At 44.0% G+C, this 22009-nt stretch overlaps 2 protein-coding genes across 6 annotated transcripts in view; both read left to right on the forward strand.

Moving 5' to 3' along the window:
* LOC133109740 (S-adenosylhomocysteine hydrolase-like protein 1) overlaps nt 1–6776 on the forward strand; it is a 37934-nt gene extending 31158 nt beyond the window's left edge. For all 4 annotated transcript variants that reach the window (XM_061219279.1, XM_061219280.1, XM_061219281.1 and 1 more), the window contains exons 11-17: nt 1305–1375; nt 2191–2285; nt 2484–2582; nt 2921–2989; nt 3613–3691; nt 4027–4147; nt 4715–6776. In XM_061219279.1, the coding sequence (XP_061075263.1) occupies nt 1305–1375; nt 2191–2285; nt 2484–2582; nt 2921–2989; nt 3613–3691; nt 4027–4147; nt 4715–4721 (541 nt within the window). In that variant the 3' untranslated portion in view covers nt 4722–6776. The remainder of the gene's footprint in view (nt 1–1304; nt 1376–2190; nt 2286–2483; nt 2583–2920; nt 2990–3612; nt 3692–4026; nt 4148–4714) is intronic.
* A 2205-nt stretch (nt 6777–8981) lies between these two features.
* On the forward strand, nt 8982–21996 carry strip1 (striatin interacting protein 1). Of its 2 annotated transcripts, none has more exons than XM_061220187.1 (21): nt 8982–9113; nt 9904–9973; nt 10234–10308; nt 10872–11006; nt 11749–11869; nt 12303–12371; nt 13329–13435; nt 13672–13799; nt 14350–14532; nt 15082–15302; nt 15590–15655; nt 15773–15836; nt 15986–16057; nt 16470–16544; nt 16843–16940; nt 17039–17165; nt 17641–17741; nt 17854–17920; nt 18397–18501; nt 18945–19149; nt 19751–21996. In XM_061220187.1, exons 1-21 carry the CDS (start codon nt 9009–9011, stop codon nt 19999–20001), a joined length of 2445 nt encoding a protein of 814 aa, XP_061076171.1. In that variant the 5' UTR covers nt 8982–9008; the 3' UTR covers nt 20002–21996. The 2 variants fall into 2 exon arrangements, with proteins under 2 accessions (XP_061076171.1, XP_061076172.1); XM_061220188.1 differs by having other exon boundaries at nt 19754–21996.
* The last annotated feature ends 13 nt before the right edge of the window (nt 21997–22009 follow it).

Here is a 22009-nt window from a genome sequence, read left to right on the forward strand (position 1 = left end):
GGGAGACACTAGTTGTAGGTCATCTTATAAATAAATGGATAGTTTCCTTTCCTGAAAATGTACCTAGTTCAAGCCCAGACAGACTCTGAAGTCTCATTGCTTCTGCCAGGGTCCACATACTTCAGGAATTTGTATTGTGTTCTTACATTTACATTTACATTTTAGTCATTTGGCAGACGCTTTTAATCCAAAGCGACTTACAAGTGCATAGGTTCTACCATAAGTCAAAGCATCACATCCAGAAACTAGCAAAATACACATGAAATGCTGTTCTAAACATAGTTGTCATCAGACATCAGACAGCATTTTTTTTTTTTGGGGGGGGTTAGACAAGGATAGGGATATCAGAAAGGAGGGGCAGGGGAAATCAGGAGGGAGGACTAAGGTAGAGTTTGAAAAGGTGGGTTTTGAGTCTGCATCGAAATAGGGGGAGGGATTCTGCTGTTCTGACAGTGGTAGGCAAGTCATTCCACCACTGAGAAACCAGAACGGAAAACAGGCGTGAACGTGCAGCTCGACCGCCAGGTGCACGTAGAGAGGGAACCATAAGGCGACCAGAGCTGGCAGACCAGAGTGGTCTAGCTGGGGAGTAGGTGACAGGTGACAGTGGATGGTGGGAGAGATGGATGGGTGTAAGAGGAGAGTGGAAGAGAGAAAGAGATTAAGGAGTGGTCAGATATATGGAGTGGTGTTACAGAGAGGTTGGTTGTTGTGCAGCTCCTTGTGAAGATGAGGTCAAGAAGGTTGCCTGCTTTGTGGGTGGGAGGGGAAAGAGTGAGGGTAAGGTCAAAAGAAGAGAGGAGGGAGAGAAAGGTAGACTGGGTGGACTCTGAGTTGAGGTTGAAGTCACCCAGGAGGACCAGGGGGGTGTCATTGACTGGTGAGGAGCTGAGGAGGATGTCCATCTCATCCAAGAAGTTCCCCAGAGGACCCGGGGGGCGACAAACAACAATAATAAACAGTTTGCACGGCAAAGTAACAGAAACCGCATGAAATTCAAAAGAGGAGAAGGAGAGGGATGAGGAGAAGACACTAGATCTCCATGAGGATGAGATTAGGAGACCTGTGCCACCTCCTCTGCCAGAGGATCTGGGTGTGTGGGAAAAAGAGAAGGCAGAGGAAAGGGCAGCCGGGGTGGCCGTGTTCTCTGGTGAGAGCCACGGTGTGGTGTGCCCAGACCCAATAATGGATCACTCATGCATTTGAAAATGGATTGCTTTTCTGTCATAAAGTATGTGTGTAAAAGTACTTTGCCAACCTTGAGTGAGTTCCTGGCTGTTAACTCTTTCCTTGCCTCTGCGCAGCATGGATGGCTTCAGGGTTGTCAAGCTCAACGAGGTCATTCGCCAGGTGGACGTAATCATCACCTGCACAGGTAATCCCTCGACCATATTACTAAAACGTTGGCCATGTCCAAAACAGCTTACTTGCTTACTATTATTTCCTTGGTTTTGCATGTGGTTTTTGAGTGTGGGCTTGCCTGACCCTGGTGTAAAATCCAGCTATAACCAGCTTCCAGCTGTTTCAAAACTTGCTGGTCAAACCATGTTGAGTATGGAGCTGGTTTTACTGGTTAACCAGCAACTGTGTCCTCAAAATATTTAATGTCTACTAAACAAATTGCAGACTGCAATATATCCCCATGCTTGTACTCACCTCTTCTTCTGTGATGTTTTGGACTGTGATTGGACCCAAAGATGGCCCTGCCTCTTCCTCTCTGTGGGCCCTCCTAAAAAGTATGCTTTACTTCCTGAAAGGTCTGCTTGTGAATACACTCAGCAGAACCCATCAATATTAAAGTACACTACATTGAGTAATTTTCCCGTCCTTAACAACTTTCTGATCCAGTGTACTCACAGTCTGCATTTGAGAACACATTGCATACAAATGCAAGTAAGCCTTATGTTTAGTGGTAGTACATTTTCTAGTTAGGACGCTATTTCTGACACGGCCATTGACCGTTTTTTCTCAATGAGAAGAAATCAGTCCCTGCTTTTGAAAGGTTGGTCAGATCAAGGCCACGTCACCAGTCGCTCACTGGTTGACCAGCAGCCAGAACCAATATTTGGCCAGTAAATCACTCTCAAAATGGTGTTGCGTTTGTTTGTTTCTTGACAGGGGTTCTCTACAGACTTTCCCAGGTTATGTAAAAGGCTTAACATTTACTCCTCCTCTGCTGTTCTCCTGCAGGGAATAAGAACGTGGTGACCAGAGACCAGCTGGACCGGATGAAGAACGGCTGTATTGTGTGTAACATGGGGCACTCCAACACCGAAATCGATGTGGTGAGGGGACTCTCCTATTGACATGAATGTACAAAGCACTGTTTCTTGTGAGAGATACAACAAGAGTCACATATGAAGTATGATCTTAGTGTGAAATTGAGAAGGTTATCTGAGTGTTACAGCTTATAAGTCCGTCAACATCTGTGTGTGTGTGTGTGTGTTTGCCACACTGGTGACCTCTCTGCCCCCTCCCTCCAGGCCAGCCTGCGGACTCCGGAGCTCACCTGGGAGAGGGTGCGCTCACAGGTGGACCACGTCATCTGGCCCGATGGCAAGAGGGTCGTTCTGCTGGCCGAGGTATGCTGTTGAAAAACCCTTAAATGTGTGTGTGAGTGCACCTGTCCTGGTACAGTTTGTGCCTCTGCAGGTGCTTTATTTATAGAAATGGAATGGTATGAAATCCCAGATGATTGTGTTTGAAACCACTGTACAATGTTTGCTAAATAGTCAATGAACCTGCGGCTGTAGGGATTTTAGTATTTCATGGAGATATCACCAGTGCATTTTTTGTACATAACAAATAATTCTGATTTAAATAATACAGAGTTGGCCCACTTCCAGAAGACATAGGTGCTTCATATAGGCTGCTTTCCTTCTGGCTGGTAAATCTTAACAAGCCCATTTTCCTCTCACAGGGTCGTCTTTTGAACCTGAGCTGTTCCACTGTGCCCACATTTGTCCTGTCAATCACAGCCACCACTCAGGTGAGTTGGCCACAGTGCTGCAGGTAGAAGCAGTTATCTGATTGGCCCAGGCTTCTTTCTTCCCTCGGTCTGCGTTTCCGTCTCCTACGCGGACGGGGAGACGTCCTTGAACTGAAGTTTTAATAAAAGAAATGCCTGGGGAAATTGATATAGAGGCCTTTTCAGAAACCGCCATTCCTCATCAAACCCACACTGGAAGTGCTCTCTCACTCAATACAACCCCTGGTCACTTAGCTGGTCCAAACTATTTAATACATTATTCACACAATATGACCAAAGTGCACTGCAGTGGAGGTGTGAGACCAGTGTGCCAGTGTTTCTGGGGTTGGGTGCATTTTGGAGCAGGTGGTGTTTTCACTTTTGGTGGAGTGTGTTTTAAATCTAGCCTGCACTTAACGGTGGAGGAGCTGAGAAGTACTTGATTGAGATATGCCGGAGCGTTCAGCCATTCACTGTTGAGTGCTTTTTAAAGGTTAGCTGTGCCCACGGCTGTGTCATTTGTATTCATGGAGCCCTTTTGCACGATAGTGGAAAAGGAGGGATGCAATGAGCGTGGGTTGACATTGGGGAAAGTCGTGGGTATGTAGTGCTGTTGCTGTAATGCTAACCTTCTGTTTGCATAGGCCCTCGCTCTGATCGAGCTGTACAACGCACCTGAGGGCCGTTATAAGCAAGATGTCTACCTGCTGCCCAAGAAGATGGGTAAGACCGAAATACACTGTCTGCAGAGACCTTCTAACTTTTTCATATATTGCACAACCTATTTAATATCTATAATAGCCCTCTAATATTTATTTAATATTTGTTTGTGTCTGTTATTTCGTAGAATTGAGCAGTTGCTGCAAGCAGTATAAACTGGGCTAAGCTGATAAGCGCCATCTTGTGTAGTATATGGAGCACTGCATGTTTAGTGCTGAGGGATTCTGTAATTGCAAGATTTTTATGGTGCTGTTAAAAAGTAGCTTTTTGGTTGTTTTATTGCCCATTTGCATCTGTTTATGTGTATCTGTGTCTGTATGTGTAATTGTGTACCGCAGATGAGTATGTTGCCAGCTTGCACCTGCCTACGTTTGATGCTCACCTGACAGAGCTGTCGGACGAGCAGGCCAAGTACCTGGGCCTGAACAAGAATGGGCCCTTCAAACCCAACTACTACAGGTACGGATGCAGGGATTGACAGTTACATATCCAAGAGCTGTATGGCTCAAAAACTTGTTGTCGCAGAGTAGATTAATTTATATTATATTAGAAGGAAATTTGCCTTCACACATAAAACATCTAAAACATTAAATATGCATATACAGTACAGAATCACATATTTTTCTGAATATTCATTCAGTGATAGTTCTGGAAGTGATGGTGAAATAGACAGCTGATGCTTTCACACACTTTTACACTGGCTCCATGACCAGTGTATTCCACACTATGGACAGCCACAGGTCATTAGAAATATTGTTTTGCTTTAAAACAAGATCTCCACATTTTTTGCTTTTATATTAGTCGCATATCTCTGTCCTAATCTCTGTCCATTGTGCCGCATGTTGGGGTTCAAGTTGAATTTGAAATGGAACCAGTACAGGACAGATCCATGGTATCTAAATCCAGTGTGTTTTAGCCTGAGGGTAATAGGAAGTTCAGAAAAAAATGTAACATTGATCTGGTATGTAGTATATGGTGTACAGTTGTATGACAAAATTTCTGTTTTTTTGTTGTTTGTTTTCACAGATATTAAATCTGTGGGAGAGACCCACGATGCCATGCCACACTCCAGACACAGAATTAGCCTGAACTACTCAGAGGGAGTAGTGCATTTTTATAAAATACTTCCTGATAGAAATAATAATTTTAGGAAAAAAGATAGTACCCTCGAGCTGAATATTTTATCTGTTTAACTTTTTGCTTTTGTAAATGAAGTAAATGGCCTTTGGTACGTCAGTCGAGTTACCGGTGTACATGCAAGCCAGCGGGCGTGCACATTCACAAAGACCAAACGTCGCCATGACCACTCCTTCAGATTTCTCTTTTCATTTTAATTCCTCTTTGTAAAATAGCTGCTTGGATCATACACTTTTGATTATTTGTGGAGATGCTGAAATGGTGCCAAATGACAGTGGGGCACAGACCCTTGATTATGAATGATTTGCTTTACCCTTTTATTTTGCATTCATTTTTTGTGATCAACTTTCTAAAAATGTATTTTTCCATACAGAAAAAAAGACATACAATTACCCCCTCCCCCATTGTTATTCTGAATTCTTTAAAAGACATTCCACAGGAGTCAGGGAGAGGGCTTGGGGAGTGGTACAGGGTGTTTACCTGGACACAGCTCTTTATCAATTGATTTTCTCCTATAAAAACTCCTCCTCATTGGAAAATAGATTATAATCTCATGTAATCGCATTAGACACTTCACGGGCACAATCCGTCTTTGTATCGTGATGATTTAACATGGTACAGTTGTGTTCAAGCAAAAGCTTAAAGAAACATAAAGAGAAATCCTCTGCTTTCAGGAATCATCAGACAAACAGGGATACGTTTTTGACATAAGGACAAACTCCAAAGGACATTAAAAAAAAAAAATGTCTTCAATATGCTCCTCTTTTCCATTGACCCAAGCCCGTAGCAGGTTGTGCATTTAAATATCTGACTACTACAATTCAGGTGCATTCCCATACATCACAGTTTAAAAACTAGTGCTGTTTCTCAAACAGATGTTGCTGAAACAACATACAATATACAGGAATATCTCAGGTCCAAATATTCCTAGTGTGGAAGTAAATATGTCAGAAACACCACCGTCAGGCAGTGGCTTGTGTATTTCACCTAACTAGGCTTGAGTATGTGTGTGTATGCCACACTCAGACTGCTGTGAAGTTATTTCTGTTTTTATACACTCAATGAGCACTTTATTAGGTATTATTAGACCTATTTTTTAGACGTAATTCTTCTGCTGCTGTAGCCTATCCACTTCGAGGTGTGATGCGTTGTATGTCGAGAGCCGACCAGTCTGGCCCTTCTCCTCTGACGTCTATCAATAAGAATGCGTTTCTGCCTGCAGAACTGCTTTTTGCACCTTTCTCTGCAAACTCGGGTGACTGTTGTGCATGAGAATTGGCAGTTTCTGAGATACTCAAACCACCCTGTCTGGCACCAACAATCATTCCACGGTCATAGTCACTTAGACCACATTTCTTCCCCATTCTGACATTTGGTCTGAAAAACAGCTGAACCTCTTGACCACGATGAAATATTTGCATTAACAAGCTGGTGTACAGTTCTACCTAATGAAGTGATCACTGAGTGTATGTACAATAAATATATAACAAAATTGGTTTTATATATATATGAACTTATATGACTGTCTCTGATTGGATGAACAAAATTGAAGCTGAATTTCCCAGACACCTATTCCCAGACACCTTCAGTATTGCTGTGTGTTTTAGTGATAAACAAAATGTTTTTGTATTTTGATTTTTAAAAAGGCTATCTCTCTGTCTCCTTGATCATGTAACTGCTGAACACTGCGTTTTAATGTTTTTTAATATTTCAATATTTTAATGTTTTACTTTGTTTTTATTTTTAGTGTGCTTGATGTTCTGAGGAACCATGATGTATGTCATTGTTGTGTAACCAAACCTGCCTGCGGTTTTGACACATTATGTAAAAGGTCACACACAAACATTTACGCTTATCTTTGTATTTTCTTCATGTAAAACATCGCTCACATTATTGGGGCAAAACCCCAGAATATGGTTTATTATCGATAAATAAGAACACCTTGCATCTACCGTTACACATATTTATCTGTTTGATGAACATCACTGTATTCTAAACAAAACAGCAATATTTTAACATGTTAATGTACTATTTTGGTTTACAGGGCTAGTTTTGGTTGAACGATGGTGAACTGTTTTGAGATACTTTTATTTCTGTTTGGTCCCATTTGTACTTAGGGTCTTGAAACCCCTGGACAGCCATACCTAACAGAATCACAATATGTTATAACAGCTCACTGTCTTTTGTGTCTTTAATATACTCAACCAATATCTAATCCTGAATTATATTTTTACACACACTCGTACTATGTACTTTTCATTTTAAGCACCAGCTGCATAGTCTCTTTTGTCGATTGAAGATGCAGACAACTTCTTCCCCTTCTGCCTGCCTCCTCCAATGTGGCTGTACAAAGTATAAACTATAGAGATGCCATTTACTGAATTCCATGTGAAGAAAACAAAAGCTCTGGGTCCATTAGTGTGTACCCATGTCACTTCCTGCCAGCACGATCACATGGTTTCATCGTGCTTGCTTTATTTTCTTGCTGGAAACCATTTTGCCTGTGTTGTTGTCTAGCAACAGCATTGCTATATTCCTAAAGTACTTATTTCCAAGACTAATTTTAAGACCCTCTGTGACACTCAACCTACTGTATATCCTACACATTGTGTTATTGTACCTCTGAAACACGTATGAGCAGTCCTGCTTTATGGACCTTGGTGAGGAGACGGCTTCTGTGTTTAAAACCTGCCATTTGCCACTGATTCTTTCAAAGCCGGCTATAATTCATTATTTTCTTGCTGCTTAGAAATATCTATGAGGAAAAATGCCATAAATTGATTCACACTCTTCCCCTCATGCCTTGAAGTGCACTTGCTGGATGACAATGACCAGACTTTGATTCATTGCTGATTGAGCTATTTTCACTATAATGATTTACCTATTCTTAAAAACAAAAACATGGAGAGGAAACAAATAGTGTTTTTACAAATAAAATATTTAAATTGAACAAATTCTTTACCGTTTGGATCAGTGAGAATGTTTCACCCATCACCCCTCCCAGCACAAGGACAACTTTATTTTGTTTCCCTGAGAGGGATTATTTTGAAATATGGATAAATAATAAACAGAAGAAATGACAAGACAATATCCGTCATAAAAAACATATACAACATATATAAAGTATGTAATGAAAATCTGGCAGGTGTCCATCCAGGGTTTGCACTACTATTGGCCTGGAGAGTTTGTGAAAATGTTACCCTTTACTTACCTAAACAACAATCACTGTGACATATGACAAGGAATTTCCTTGTTTCATTGTTTTACCTGAGGGTTTCCTACAATTTAGCTGAGTCTTTTATGTGAGATAAAGACTTTTATGTCAATACTTTCTTTTGAATATCTACAATATATATAATTTTAATGAATTCTTGCAGGACTGATGAAAGCACACTGCATGTAGTTAAATTAAATATATCAAATATGAGCCATTTTGTAATTATAGCTTTTATCTTTTGCTTTTTGTTGATTGGTCACTGTTGGCTGGATTATCAGAAATAAACTTTTGTGTTTGAAATTAAAGAATGTTGATTTCTTTGAAAATGGTGTACAAAATTCCAGAGTACATCCAGAGAAGCAAAATGATTATGCCATGTATTAAAACATATTAATACACTGAATACATCATTTGAATATACTACCTGAAGGTACTCAATATATAGGCATACTTTCAAAGCATGAAAATATATTTCAGTATTTGCTAAATAATAATTATAGGCTACAATGTGTTGCTTATATTCTGACAAGAACAAATCAGGAATACCATTTCATATTTACCATACCATTTAACTAAAATCCATATATAGTTAAAAAGCTTTTTTTTAATTTACATTTTTAAATGTGTAATCAGGTAGTACTGATAAGTTATGAATTGAGAAAGTGAAGCTAATTTACTCCAAGCATTGAACAGTATTTTCTTTTAAATAATAAAAAATACTCATAATTACAACTAGACAGTTTTCATTATTTAATACTTATATTTATATAATTAGGTATTAACGTAATTATTTACATTTTCTCTGTAATTAAAATTTGTCCACATACGATAGAAAGATCATATTGGTAGTGTTAAATGTGCACAAATCGGTCGTCATTTTACCATGTGGAACTGGAGAATTACGTAGTTCACGATGTTAGTTTCTCTCGCGAGAATGTACAACGTCAGAGAAGGTGTGAATCAAAGATGGACGTTGGTGGTGGAGGTGGGTTAATTATCAATAATAAACAGAAAGCGATGTTACCAAACAAAAGAGGTGAATTCATCCGCAACCAGAGGAAAGACTCAGAGGTAAGCGAGGAATTACACAATTTAGAATACCCAGTCGCTTGATGAAAATCTCATGCAAAAATGTTTAGACTACTTGTATTTACTAGCCAGACATACTACTGCCCTGTATGCTAGCTTACTGTAGGCTAACATAGGTGCTGTTGTCACAGCTAGGTAAGCGAATGCCAACATTGATAGCAGGCTAACATTGGCTAACTAGCTGGCGAGACTAAAGATAGAGTAGTTGATTGGCTAGCTAGCTATCGACAGACATAAGACAGGTAGCTTAATCTACCCAGCTAAATTTAAAAGATAGTAGAAACATTGAGAGTTGGCTAGCGCCTGCAATGTTAATACAGTACGTTAGCATTGTTGCTAGCTATCCGTAATACATCGCAAAGCGATTATGTGTTTTAATCCATACTGTAGTTTCAATTAGCTAGTTTGTAGCTATGACGCTATTCGCCGGGTTAGTTCGCTGTCTTCCCACGCATTCAATCATCATCTATTTCCGGCTTGCTTATATTGTAATTGATTAGATATCGCCTGGCAGCACTTGTAGCTAACAATCTAATTCAACAGCGACCATTACTTGTTGTATTAAAGCTTTGCTGGTAACACAGTCTTTTAGGACAGAAACGGTTGTAAATTAGTGTAATTATTTTCCTACTGTACACATTTCGAAGAGTTGAAGATACGGGAGCTGTCCCCGAGTGGAATATGACACGTCTGTCCCCAGGCCACCCCACCAAACTCGGTCCATATGTCTCCGTCCTTAATCCTAACATGAGTTCTCTCTGTTGTCATGTAGGGGTTCTCAGAATCCCCTGATCTGGAGTTTGAGTATGCAGACACGGACAAGTGGGCTGCAGAGCTATCAGGTATCATTCCCAAATACAAGTATATCTTCATGTCAATGGCTAAGAGCTGTTGCCCACCAGTGTATTAGTATTAGTATTTGTTTTTGTTTTGTTGTGCCTTTGGCTATACTGGTGATGATCGTGATATGATAGCCAATGCCCAAAGGAGCTTCAGCAGTAGTCATTGTCAAACTAAGCTTGGAAATGGATCTTCATACACTGTTTAGCAGTTTATGCTCATTTCAGGTACTCAGCGTTGTTGTTTTTTTTCTTTTCTTTAGAGCTATACAGTTACACAGAGGGACCAGAGTTTCTGCTCAACAGAAAATGCTTTGCAGAGGACTTCAGAACCCATGGTATGTACCTGGATGGATGTCCCTATTTGCTTTTGTTCAAATTCTCTTTGTTTGATGGACACTGCTGGGTGGTGTAGTAGGTTGTGTCCCTCCAGGAAGGGTTTTGTATGGAAAACTGAAGCTGTTGTTCGAATAGCACGTGATCCTGATTAATTCGTTTTTTGAGCTAATTCATTTTTTCTATGATCTTTAAAGTATGTCTGTCTCCATAATTGGAAGTTGTTTTCCGAATGATGTTGATGGAAACTGAAGATTAATCCTTTAAAGGCAGCTTCATGTAGGCTCCATTATTAGAATGTAAAGGACTAAAGTTATTTTATTTTGGGTTGACACGCAACACAACAAATGTAGTTAGTCGGTGACGCAAGCCTTTGAGAACTGTTGGTCCCGAATTGAAGAAGTGTGTGTGTGTGTCCGTGTGCATGCCTGTGTGTGTGTGTGTGTGTGTGTGTGTGTGTGTGTGTGTGTGTGTGTGTGTGTGTGTGTGTGTGCGCGTGTGTGTGCATGGGCGCGGGCGTGCGTGTGTTGATGTATGCTGACTGACGGCTGTTCTGCGGGCACAGTGACGGATAAGAAGTGGACGGAGCTGGACCCAGCGCAGCGCCGAGCTCAGGCCATGCGGCTGCTGGACGGGCTGGAGGTGACGGCGCGGGAGAAGAGGCTGAAGGTGGCGCGCGCAATCCTCTACATGGCTCAGGGTAAGACAGGGAAGCCCACCTTTCTGGGGCCAAATCACCTTTTCAGTAAAGCAGTTGGTGTTTGGTAATTGGGGTAATTTTGCTTCAGTGTCTAAAGATCTTTTTGATTACAGTTCCGGATTCTTAATTTTTTTAATTTTTCTACAGTTGTCTTTCTCTTTGTTACTGGTAGTTTTGCCCTAAGTTGTATGTTTGGCTTTTAGTCTGTTTGTAGCTGTAGCCAGGTTTTGTTTTGTTCTTGGAACCTTGCACTTATTTTGTTCATTAGATTTCTTCATCCATTATATTGATCTGCACTTCTACCTGTCACGATTCCCCGGGTAGATGGAGCATAAACACATAGCTCTAGAGCTAAGGTGCAGCTGACATGGTTGAAGTATTCTGAAAAGCTTCACTTCAATCAGTTTGTACCTGTTTTAAACCTTTCAGTCCAAAGAGTGACATTGGCATTCAGGCGTGACTTCCAAAAAAATTCCAATTCAACCATATACCCTTTCAACCAATCAAAATTTCTGCTACTTAATATTGGATTTGGGACTGAAAGGCTTAAGTAGCTATAGTATAGATTATAGATTGTAATCCATGACAGATGAACTCAGCACACAAGTAGAATTGAATGATACAGTAGTACTTTAGCTTCAAGCACACAAACAGTATTTATTTTCCTCTTGACAGCTGAAGCAGAGTGTCTGTGCTCTTGTGATATCCCTGCACTGTGGGCCTTTCCCTCCTCCCCTTACAGGCACGTTTGAGGAGTGTGGCTCGGAGGCTGAGGTGCAGCACTGGATGAGGTACAACATCTTCCTGCTGCTGGAGGTGGGGACCTTCTCAGCCCTGGTGGAGCTTCTCAACATGGAGATCGAGTAAGAGACTCCGTCCCTGGTGTTTGCATGGGGCTGTATATGGGGTGGGTGGGTAAGAGGTGCCAGACATGAGAATAAGTGAGAGGTGGAGCATGTCTGGTGTGATTATGCCTCTTCACAAGGATCTGGCCTGTGCAGAGCCTCAGTCACTGTGAACCAAACCTGTGAAACTTTCAGTTCCAAACTCTGTGTCCTCCACAATGGCTTGGTGTTAATGCACCTTATTTTGTTCAGCAAGAAATTATGGCCAGTTAGCTCCTGTTTACGTTTTCGCAGTGTATATATATAAAAAGTGTAAATGTACCAAACGGAAAGTCTAATCTGAGGTTACATACCTCTGCACCCCTGCTTTTCTGACATCAGTCTATTTAGAGTGCTTATCCAGTGAGCGGCGTAACGAGCGTCTATCGCTCGTTTCTCTCTCTCCCCGCAGTAACAGCGCTGCCTGCAGCAGTGCGGTCAGGAAACCCGCCATCTCCCTGGCTGACAGCACGGACCTGCGGTGAGACCACCATCCCGCCATCCCACCACAACGCTAATGGATCCACTGGGGAACATGCCGTTGACCTCTTACTGCAATCTGAGCTATGTTTAGCTCTCCGTTAGTCACTGATTTACTCCACTGTCATTTCAAGGTTACTTGCAAAGCTAGGCCACGATTGCATTGTCCTTGACCCATTTAGCTTAAAGGGGTAGTCCACCTTTTTGGGAAACTAGCTTTTTGGCTATCTTACCCATAGTTGGATGAAAAAAATCAATACCACTTGCGACACATTTTATTAATTGAAAAATAATTTCAGGAGCTGTGTGGGGTATGACACTCATTGCTCTAGAGAATTGCAAAACGGTGATGTAGAACTTGCTCCTAAAAAGGTGAAGCAGTTCAGGTGAAATACACCCACTTTGCCCCCCAGGACTGAAATATTCAGCCCTGTGGTTACAAGCACGAGCCTCCACGATTGGCGTCTGCCTCTGAAAGCCCTGTTTACTCATGCTGATGTCACTGGGCTGTCTGCCGTCTTAGTAGTGACTGTACGTGACTGTTGTTGTGCCAGAATGGAAATGGACGTATTTTTACTAACCAAATCAGTAAGGCGGGTGCACATTTTCAAACATTCAAACTATGCAACATGGTGGAATTTGCATTTGTACAGTCAGATCTACTCTGACACAGAAGGACCACTTAAACCAAGGGTGCCCTGGAGGTCCAAATTGTCTGCTAGTTTTCAGTGTTTCTGCATTAATTATTAATTTAAAACATTGATTAGCTATAGTGTCCACATACCTTGTTGTTAAGGCCTGCTAATTGAAAGGAAACTCTGCTGACCCTGTGACCCTCCAGGACTGGAATTTTACATGCCTGACACAGAGCACACGCTGTTCTTTACCAGATGTAGTATTTGGGAGCCTGTGTTAAAATGGCAGCTGTAAAGGTTATGTTTGTGCTGGGCTGGGACAGGGTGTTGCTGAACATCATGTACCTGATGGTGGAGACCATCCAGCAGGAGGACCCTGCCGACCCCATGGAGTGGAGGGCCGCTCGGGAGACCTTCAGGACCGAGCTGGGTACATGGAGCTGGCCTGAGGACTGAGCTACAGCTGTGCATGGGTCTCAGTCAGTCAGTCACTCACTCACTCACTCACTCACACAGACGCACACACACACTCGCACTCACTCACTCACTCTCTTTTTTTCTTTCTCATTCCACTCACTCACTGATTGGCTGCTCTGTGCAGGACTCTAGGTTGAACTGTGGGTGTGTATGGACATTGTGTTCAGTACATGGTTTTTTCTCTCTCAGGCTCTGCTCTCTACAATAATGAGCCCATCTCCGTCATGCTCTTCGGCATGGTGACCAAGTTCTGCAGTGGCCACGCCCCCCACTTCCCCATGAAGAAGGTCCTGCTGCTGCTGTGGAAGACCATACTGGTGAGAGGAGGGTGGCGAACGTTAGCGCTTGCTAGTGATCATACTGCTGAGAGGAGGGTGGCTAACGTTAGCGCTCGCTAGTGACCATACTGGTGAGAGGAGAGTGGCTAACGTTAGCGCTCGCTAGTGACCATACTGGTGAGAGGAGGGTGGCTAACGTTAGCGCTTGCTAGTGACCATACTGCTGAGAGGAGGGTGGCTAACGTTAGCGCTCGCTAGTGACCATACTGGTGAGATGAGAGGAGGGTGGCGAACGTTAGTGCTCGCTAGTGACCATACTGGTGAGAGGAGAGTGGCTAACGTTAACGCTCGCTAGTGACCATACTGGTGAGAGGAGGGTGGCTAATGTTAGCGCTCGCTAGTGACCATACTGGTGAGAGGAGGGTGGCTAACGTTAGCGCTCGCTAGTGACCATACTGCTGAGAGGAGTCCAAGCATCGTAAATGTGTTCATGAGAGAGGCAGAGCACAAACTGTACATAGTGGTTTTGAGAAGTGTGTCCATATGGCAGTGTGTGCAGCTGCAGCTAACCCCCTCCTCCCTCCTGCAGTTCACCCTGGGGGGGTTTGAGCAGCTGCAGCACATTAAGGTGCAGAAGCGGGAGCAGCTGGGCCTGCCCCCTCTGCCTGAGGACAGCATCCGTGTGATCCGCAGCATGAGGGCGGCCTCGCCCCCCGCCTCCGCGTCCGACCTCATCGAGCAGCAGCAGAAACGCGCGCGCCGCGAGCACAAGGTACCCCGCCTGGCCCAGCCAGGGTGCCCCACCTGCCCCCCACACGGCCCCTGTTCCAGCCAGAGTGCCCCACCTGCCCCCCACACGACCCCTGTTCCAGCCAGGGTGCCCCACACGACCCCTGTTCCAGCCAGGGTGCCCCACCCGCCCCCCACACGACCCTGTCCCAGCCAGGGTGCCCGGCCGCCCCACACACGACCCTGTCCCAGCCTGGCCTGGGTGTCCTGTTCTCCTCACTGTCCCTCAGCCAAGAGCAGGCACATTTCCCTCATACATTTTTTGATGGCTTATAATAGTTCTTGGCCATCTTACTTTAAAATATGTTTATGTTTTAATAATCACATTTCGCTAGGGTAGTCTTCACAATTAATCAGTAGTTAGTCTGTAAGACTCATATGCTGACTTCACAGGTCAGAATATGCTGGTCAGATTCCATGGTTTAAAAATGCTCCTATCTGAGTTCTTGGTTTGGGCCAGGCTGTGAAGCCCCAGTGTCAGTGAGGATAAAGCCAGTGGCTGCCTCAATCTTCCCTCCTGCGGCGTCCACAGGGCCTGATAAAGCAGGACAACCTGGACGCCTTCAACGAGAAGGACCCCTACAAGACCGACGACCCCCGGGAAGACGAGGACGACAACGACGACAACGACAACAGCCTGGAGCCCGAGACCTTCCCCCTGGAGCGCGACGAGGTCATGCCCCCGCCCATCCCACACCCCCCCTCCGAGAGGGTGTCCTTCCCCAAGGGACTCCCTTGGGCCCCCAAAGTCAGGTGGGCAGAGAGAAACGCTCTCGAAATGCACCCCCGCAGCTGCAGGCTGACGGTTCTGTTACCCTGCTGCGTTATCGAGTCTTCAGCAGCCTCGTTTTTAGGAAATTAGCTTTTCTGTATACAGCTGGTGTTAATATACATTTAATAATATGGGCGCTTCGTAGTACATTCACTTTTTAGTTCCTTATTGTTTGGTTGATGGTCTTTTGTGGTGTAAGATTACTTGAATTGTAAAATACATTGTATTTTCTAATGATGGGTTTAAAAAAAAAATTATTATTCCACAGGGAGAAAGACATAGAAAATTTCCTGGAATCAAGCAGAAGCAAATTTATTGGTTATACGCTGGGAAAGTAAGTTTACCTGCCTGGGGCTATTGATTGTCGGATGCGTTTAGAGATGGTGGCGGGTGGTGGGTGGGATTTGTTTCGACAATGGCCTACATTTAACAGTGCGTTTCTGCATTGCAGTGACACAGATACGGTTGTGGGTTTGCCCCGGCCAATCCATGAAAGCATCAAAACCTTGAAACAGGTGACAAAAAACACACACCTTACATTCTCACTCGAAAAAGAAAGAAAGTTTAAAAAATTGCACCTTGGCTCAGATTATTACAGTTGTGTGTCTGGTCTTTACCACATCCTGTTGCTGTAGGCTGAGAGGTTGTTTTTGTGTGGCTTTAGCACAAGTACGTATCCATCGCTGAAATTCAGATCTCCAGGGAGGAGGAGTTTCAGAAGACTCCACTGTCTGGGGTGAGTGAAGTGGAATGCAGTAGCCACATTCAAGAGCTCTGTTCACGCATGCAAATACATGTCATTAACTTGTATGTATGTGTGACTGTGTGTGTGTGTCTATGTTTGACTGTGTGTGTGTGTCTGTTTGTGTGTGTGTCTGTGTTTGACTGTGTGTGTTTGTGTGTCTGTTTATGTGTGTGTAGGTGTCTATGTTTGACTGTGTGTGTGCGTGTGTGTGTGTTGTGTGCAGTTGAATTTGTACTTCCTGGTTATGGTTATGCACTTTTTTGTACGTCGCTCTGGATAAGAGCGTCTGCCAAATGCCATTCATGTAATGTAATGTAATGTGTGTGTCTATGTTTGACTGTTTGTGTGTGTGTGTGTGTGTGTGTGTGTGTGTGTGTGTGTGTGTGTGTGTGGGTATTAACAGGGTGAAGAGGAAGTAGAGATGAGCTCCACCGAGCTGCTTTACCAGGGTATCCTTCCCAGCCTGCCTCAGTACATGGTGAGTAAATTCAGGTCTTAATAATTTGCTTAAATGCATTAAACCTTATCAAAACGGGTAGAATTGTACAAACTTCAATACTTGGTGATGAGGCTTCTACCATACCTGCGTCCCGTTGTTTAATAGAAAGTTTGAGGGGACTATTTTGAAAGATCAATTTGACTAATCGATTGTTCTTGAATCAGTATCGTGTCCCAATGAAACAAGCTGGGGTTTCCCGTCAGTATTGATGGAGAACCTGAGAACACTGCATAAAATGGCTGATAATTCACCTCCACCTCCCTCCTGGCTGTCCCAGATCGCCCTGCTGAAGATCCTGCTGGCCGCAGCTCCCACCTCCAAGGCTAAGACTGACTCCATCAATATCTTGGCCGACCTGCTGCCAGAGGAGATGCCGTGAGTCCCGGGCTCATCTCTCTGGGGGCTGTACTATGCACAGAATGGGCTGTCCCAGTGGGCCTGACTCCCCTCCCCGTCACTCTGTCCCCGTCCAGAACCACCGTGCTTCAGAGCATGAAGCTGGGTGTGGATGTGAACCGCCACAAGGAGATCATCGTCAAGGCCATCTCCGCCATCCTGCTGCTGCTCCTCAAGCACTTCAAACTCAACCACATCTACCAGGTACAAACTCAACCACATCTACCAGGTACAAACTCAACCACATCTACCAGGTACAAACTCAACCACATCTACCAGGTACAAACTCCACCACATCTACCAGGTACAAACTCAAGCACTTCAAACTCCACCACATCTACCAGGTACAAACTCAAGCACGTCAAACTCCACCACATCTACCAGGTACAAACTCAACCACATCTACCAGGTACAAACTCAAGCACTTCAAACTGAACCACATCTACCAGGTACAAACTCAAGCACTTCAAACTGAACCACATCTACCAGGTACAAACTCGAGCACTTCAAACTCCACCACATCTACCAGGTACAAACTAAAGCACTTCAAATTGAACCACATCTACCAGGTACAAACACACGCATCGATAATCACTGACAGCGATGAGGGGAGTATTTTATAAGTCTAATATTGTAATAACTTTCTTCCCTTACTTTATTTTTGGGTGCCACCCTTCAGTTTGAGTACATGGCTCAGCACCTGGTCTTTGCCAACTGCATCCCCCTGATTCTCAAGTTCTTCAACCAGAACATCATGTCCTACATCACAGCCAAGAACAGGTGAACGCCCTGCCCAGTCAGCGTCCCTTATTGGGAAAACCGTACGTGTTTATGTACCTCGCTTGTTAGGACTGTGGTGTGTGCTGATTTGCTTTTTGCTTGATGCCCCCAGCATCTCAGTGCTGGACTTCCCTTACTGCGTGGTGCACGAGCTCCCAGAACTCACTGCCGAGAGCCTGGTAAGATCCAGGGACAGACAGGGCTTTCATTTTTTATTTTACCTTTAATTAACCAGGGTAGTTACATTGACATCTCTTTTGCAAGTGAGCCCTGGAGCCTACATATCTTTGGTCACTCTTCATTTCTTCCGGTTGGAATATCGTTGTCAAATTCAAATTTCCGTTCAGTTGGCATCCAATTTAGTGTGAGGTATCTATAGCCAGTCAGTAATTTAATCACTTAAGCATGGAAATTCTCATCCGTTTCCCTAGGAAATTCAGGAGCTTTGACTGTTGAGCAGTGTTGTTAACCTAGGAAAAAGAGTAAACATTGTGTCATAACCTGTGCTACAAGGCTTTGCTTTGAGTGTGTAATGTAGAGGCCACTTGGTTGAACTTGTTAAAAGATGAAATGGTTAAAGGCACTATTTTGGTTGAAGATAAGCGGGAATGCTTGAATGTGTGTGGAATGAGCACCTGTGTGTGTGGCTGGACAGGAGGCTGGCGATACTAACCAGTTCTGCTGGCGGAACCTCTTCTCCTGCATCAACCTGCTGAGGATTCTCAATAAACTCACCAAGTGGAAGCACTCCAGGACCATGGTGAGAGAGAACGCTGCCCCCTGTGGTGGACTACTGTAACAACTTCCTGCCTGTTTGCTTTAGTTGTATTTGGCATGCCGTGTCTTTGTCCCTTCCCTTAGCCCCTGTACTGATTTTCATAAGCCTGCTTTACTTCTTTATTGTGATTTTATTGTGTGGACTCAGTATGCCACTTCCTCTCAGGTTTCAGATTTCTCATTTTCTAACCTCGTATTTACAAATTTGGCACTTGTGTCTCCTCCTTATACATTTTTGAGTGACTTTTGGAGCAGATATTCTTTTACTTATAGTCATTTTATTCAGCTGGGCATTTACTGAAGCAATGCAGGTTAAGTACCTTTGCTCAAGAGTGCAATAGCAGGGCCCCACCTGGGAATCAGATCCACTGTGTCTGAGTAGACCCCAGTTCCCAAACCGTGACACTACCTTGCCTCCCTTCTCAGATGCTTGTGGTGTTCAAGTCTGCTCCCATCCTGAAGAGGGCGCTGAAGGTGAAGCAGGCCATGATGCAGCTGTACGTGCTGAAGCTTCTGAAAGTGCAGACCAAGTACCTGGGCAGGCAGTGGAGGAAGAGCAACATGAAAACCATGTCCGCCATCTACCAGAAGGTTCGGCATCGCCTCAACGACGACTGGGCATACGGCAACGGTGAGTCGCCACCCGTATGCCGCTGCATCCCAGGGTTAGCACATCAATCCAAAAAATCTAATATTACCCATAGATGTTACACTAGGTCAGGCTCATATGTGCTTGTTAACCATCTAGTGTGGTTGTTTATGAGCTCAAGTCAGTTTCAGAAGAAATCCTGTTGCATGGCGGTAAGAGCAGTCGTCTGGTAGTCGGAGGGTTGCCAGTTCAATTCCCACCGTGGGTGTGTGTCAAAGTGTCACTGAGCAAGACACCGAACCCCCAATTGCTCCTGAAGAGCGGGTTGGTGCCTTGCATGGCAGCCAATCGCCGTTGGTGTGTGACTGTGTATGAATGGGTGAATGAGAAGTATCAGTTGTACAGCACTTTGGATGAAGGTGCTCTATAAATTCCAACCATTTACCATTCAATGTTCACTAGTTGAAGTTCATTGTGTTGGGAAAGCTTGGGTTTTCTTTCTTTTTTTTTTTCCTTGAATTCTCAGACTGCTCTTCTGTTAATGGGTCAGCAGTCTGTTCTCTGCCCTGCACTCTTTTTTTACCTTTGCGTGGGTGTGTTTGGGGAGACATCCTCGATGGTAACAGCTTCTGCTCCCTGGCAGCAGACCTGGACGCCCGCCCCTGGGACTTCCAGGCAGAGGAGTGTGCCCTGCGGGCCAGCATCGAGCGCTTCAACAGCCGCCGCTACGACAAGAGCCAAGCCAACCCGGACTTCCTGCCCGTGGACAACTGCCTTCAGAGCGTCCTGGGCCAGCGGGTGGACCTGCCAGAGGACTTCCAGATGAACTACGACCTCTGGCTGGAGCGCGAGGTCTTCTCCAAGCCCATTTCCTGGGAGGAGCTTCTGCAGTGAGGGAAGAGAGGTGTCCTGAATCTAACCCTGCTCTGCAGTCTTCACCCAACCTGAACCAACCCCACCAAACTTTACTCGCCCCTCTGTGGACCAGCTTCCCAGCAGTCCTGCATACCACACACTCACTGTATCTCACCTGTGGGCACAGGACATGACCGACTTAACCGTAGGTTTGTTGCTTTCTTCTAACCTAACACGTCTGTGAATCGGGTTCGACCAGAGGGTTATTCTCTACACACACACACACCACATCCTAGCTTCTCAAAGCATTTCTCTCATTTATATGAATACCCCCCGCCCTGCACTCTTAAATCTCTACCTCTCCTCTCCCCTTAACACCTCAAACCCCTCCCCCCTCATCTTCAACTGTATGGACCAGTACTTTTACACAGTGGTGACAAGGGCCTTGCTCAAGGGCCCCAACAGCTACACTGATCTTATTGTTGCTACACCGGGGCTTGAAGCACCAACCTTCTGGGTCCCAGTCATGCACCTTAGCAACTAGGCTACACCTGGGGTCATCACGCTCTCTACCAGCACACAACCTAACCAACACTACAGATCATTAACCATTCTCTTCAAGAAAGTGCAAAGGCCTGGGGGGTGTTTGTGTCTGTGTGTACATATTATTATGGGTTATCCTCCGGTTCAGCACGTGTTACTGGTCTTATTATTACAGTTTCTGTAACCGTGTTTTGCTTTTCTTCTGAGCACTGGGTCATCCATGGCAGGCTTAGCCTGGAAAATAAGGGAACTGGATCCCAGGGAAGTGCAGCTGAGATAGGACCATTGGGAGTTGACCCTGTTCTCTGTAAATCCCAACACTTAAACTCTGATGCCATTGATCCTCAACTTATTCAACCTGGTTTTGAAGAGAAATTACATTACATGAAAAGTCTGGCATTACATCTCAATCTACCACTGGCATACCCTCACACAGAAAACGTTAGTCAGAATGTCTGTTGCATAGTGTAATGTCATTAGCCATTAGCCATATTGTCTGCTTAGTCATAACTCACATTTTGGAGAAGAAGCAGCAAGCATGATAGTCCACTTAACACTGGTAGACACGTTATTAGCATATAATAAGTTCTGGCATGTTATGATGGAGTGAAGAAATCTGCTTATTTGGCCAGGATGTTCTTGAGTCCAGGTAATGTATGAGAAGGCAGCTTACTAATATCTACATCAAAAAGGTAGGTTTTTAACTCAACATCAGGGTTTTTACCATGGAGCGAACTTCCAACTTGCATAACCTGGGACATTACTGGAGTAGCAACTGTCATAAATGGGATCTGGCATAGAGCAGTTTATTTGCAAACCACTGCAGTCTTTTTGGACTGAACTTAGTACAAGTTTCTATTATTGTCTTTTAAATACTTGGTTTTTATTAATATGGAAGTTCTGTGACAGTGGTATGTTTTTATTAATTATGTCTTAATTGACATCTTAATTGTTCTTTTCTCTTAGGCTTGTGCAGTTACTGAGCAACCTGCTGTGGACATTAGTGTTAGGAGCCCAGTGTGTTGTTTACAGTAATGCCATGGTAGCATAGCTCTCTCTGGTATAGGGAACGAATGTGAAGCACTCAGGGGTCATGTTAAGTGCATATTAGCAGTGTAAACATGGGCAGAAAGTGGCACTAACAATCGCCTAAACAAAGCGGACACATTTCAGCTCTTGGCGTTTGTATAATGGCCTGCTCTGCTAATGGGTCCAGGGGGGCGTGCTCATCTCATCTTACCCTACCTGAATGAATTCCATAGAGAGGTTGCATAGGTACATCTCTCCTTTCATCTGCAGCATTTGGTGTTTCATGCTTTTGCTTTCAAGAGAACATTGCCCTGGGGGGAGGCTACTAGAGAGAACCTACTGTTTCAAAATGAGTGTAAAAACAAGTGTCTTATTTATCATGGCTTACGTCAATCTATTTTTCATTGTTTCACTTTATATATATATATAAACACCTTATTATAATAAACCTTTTCTCTTGAATGTGTTTGTTGCC

This window comes from Conger conger, chromosome 14 (genome assembly GCF_963514075.1).
Source record: "Conger conger chromosome 14, fConCon1.1, whole genome shotgun sequence".
Taxonomy (NCBI): Eukaryota; Metazoa; Chordata; class Actinopteri; order Anguilliformes; family Congridae; genus Conger; species Conger conger.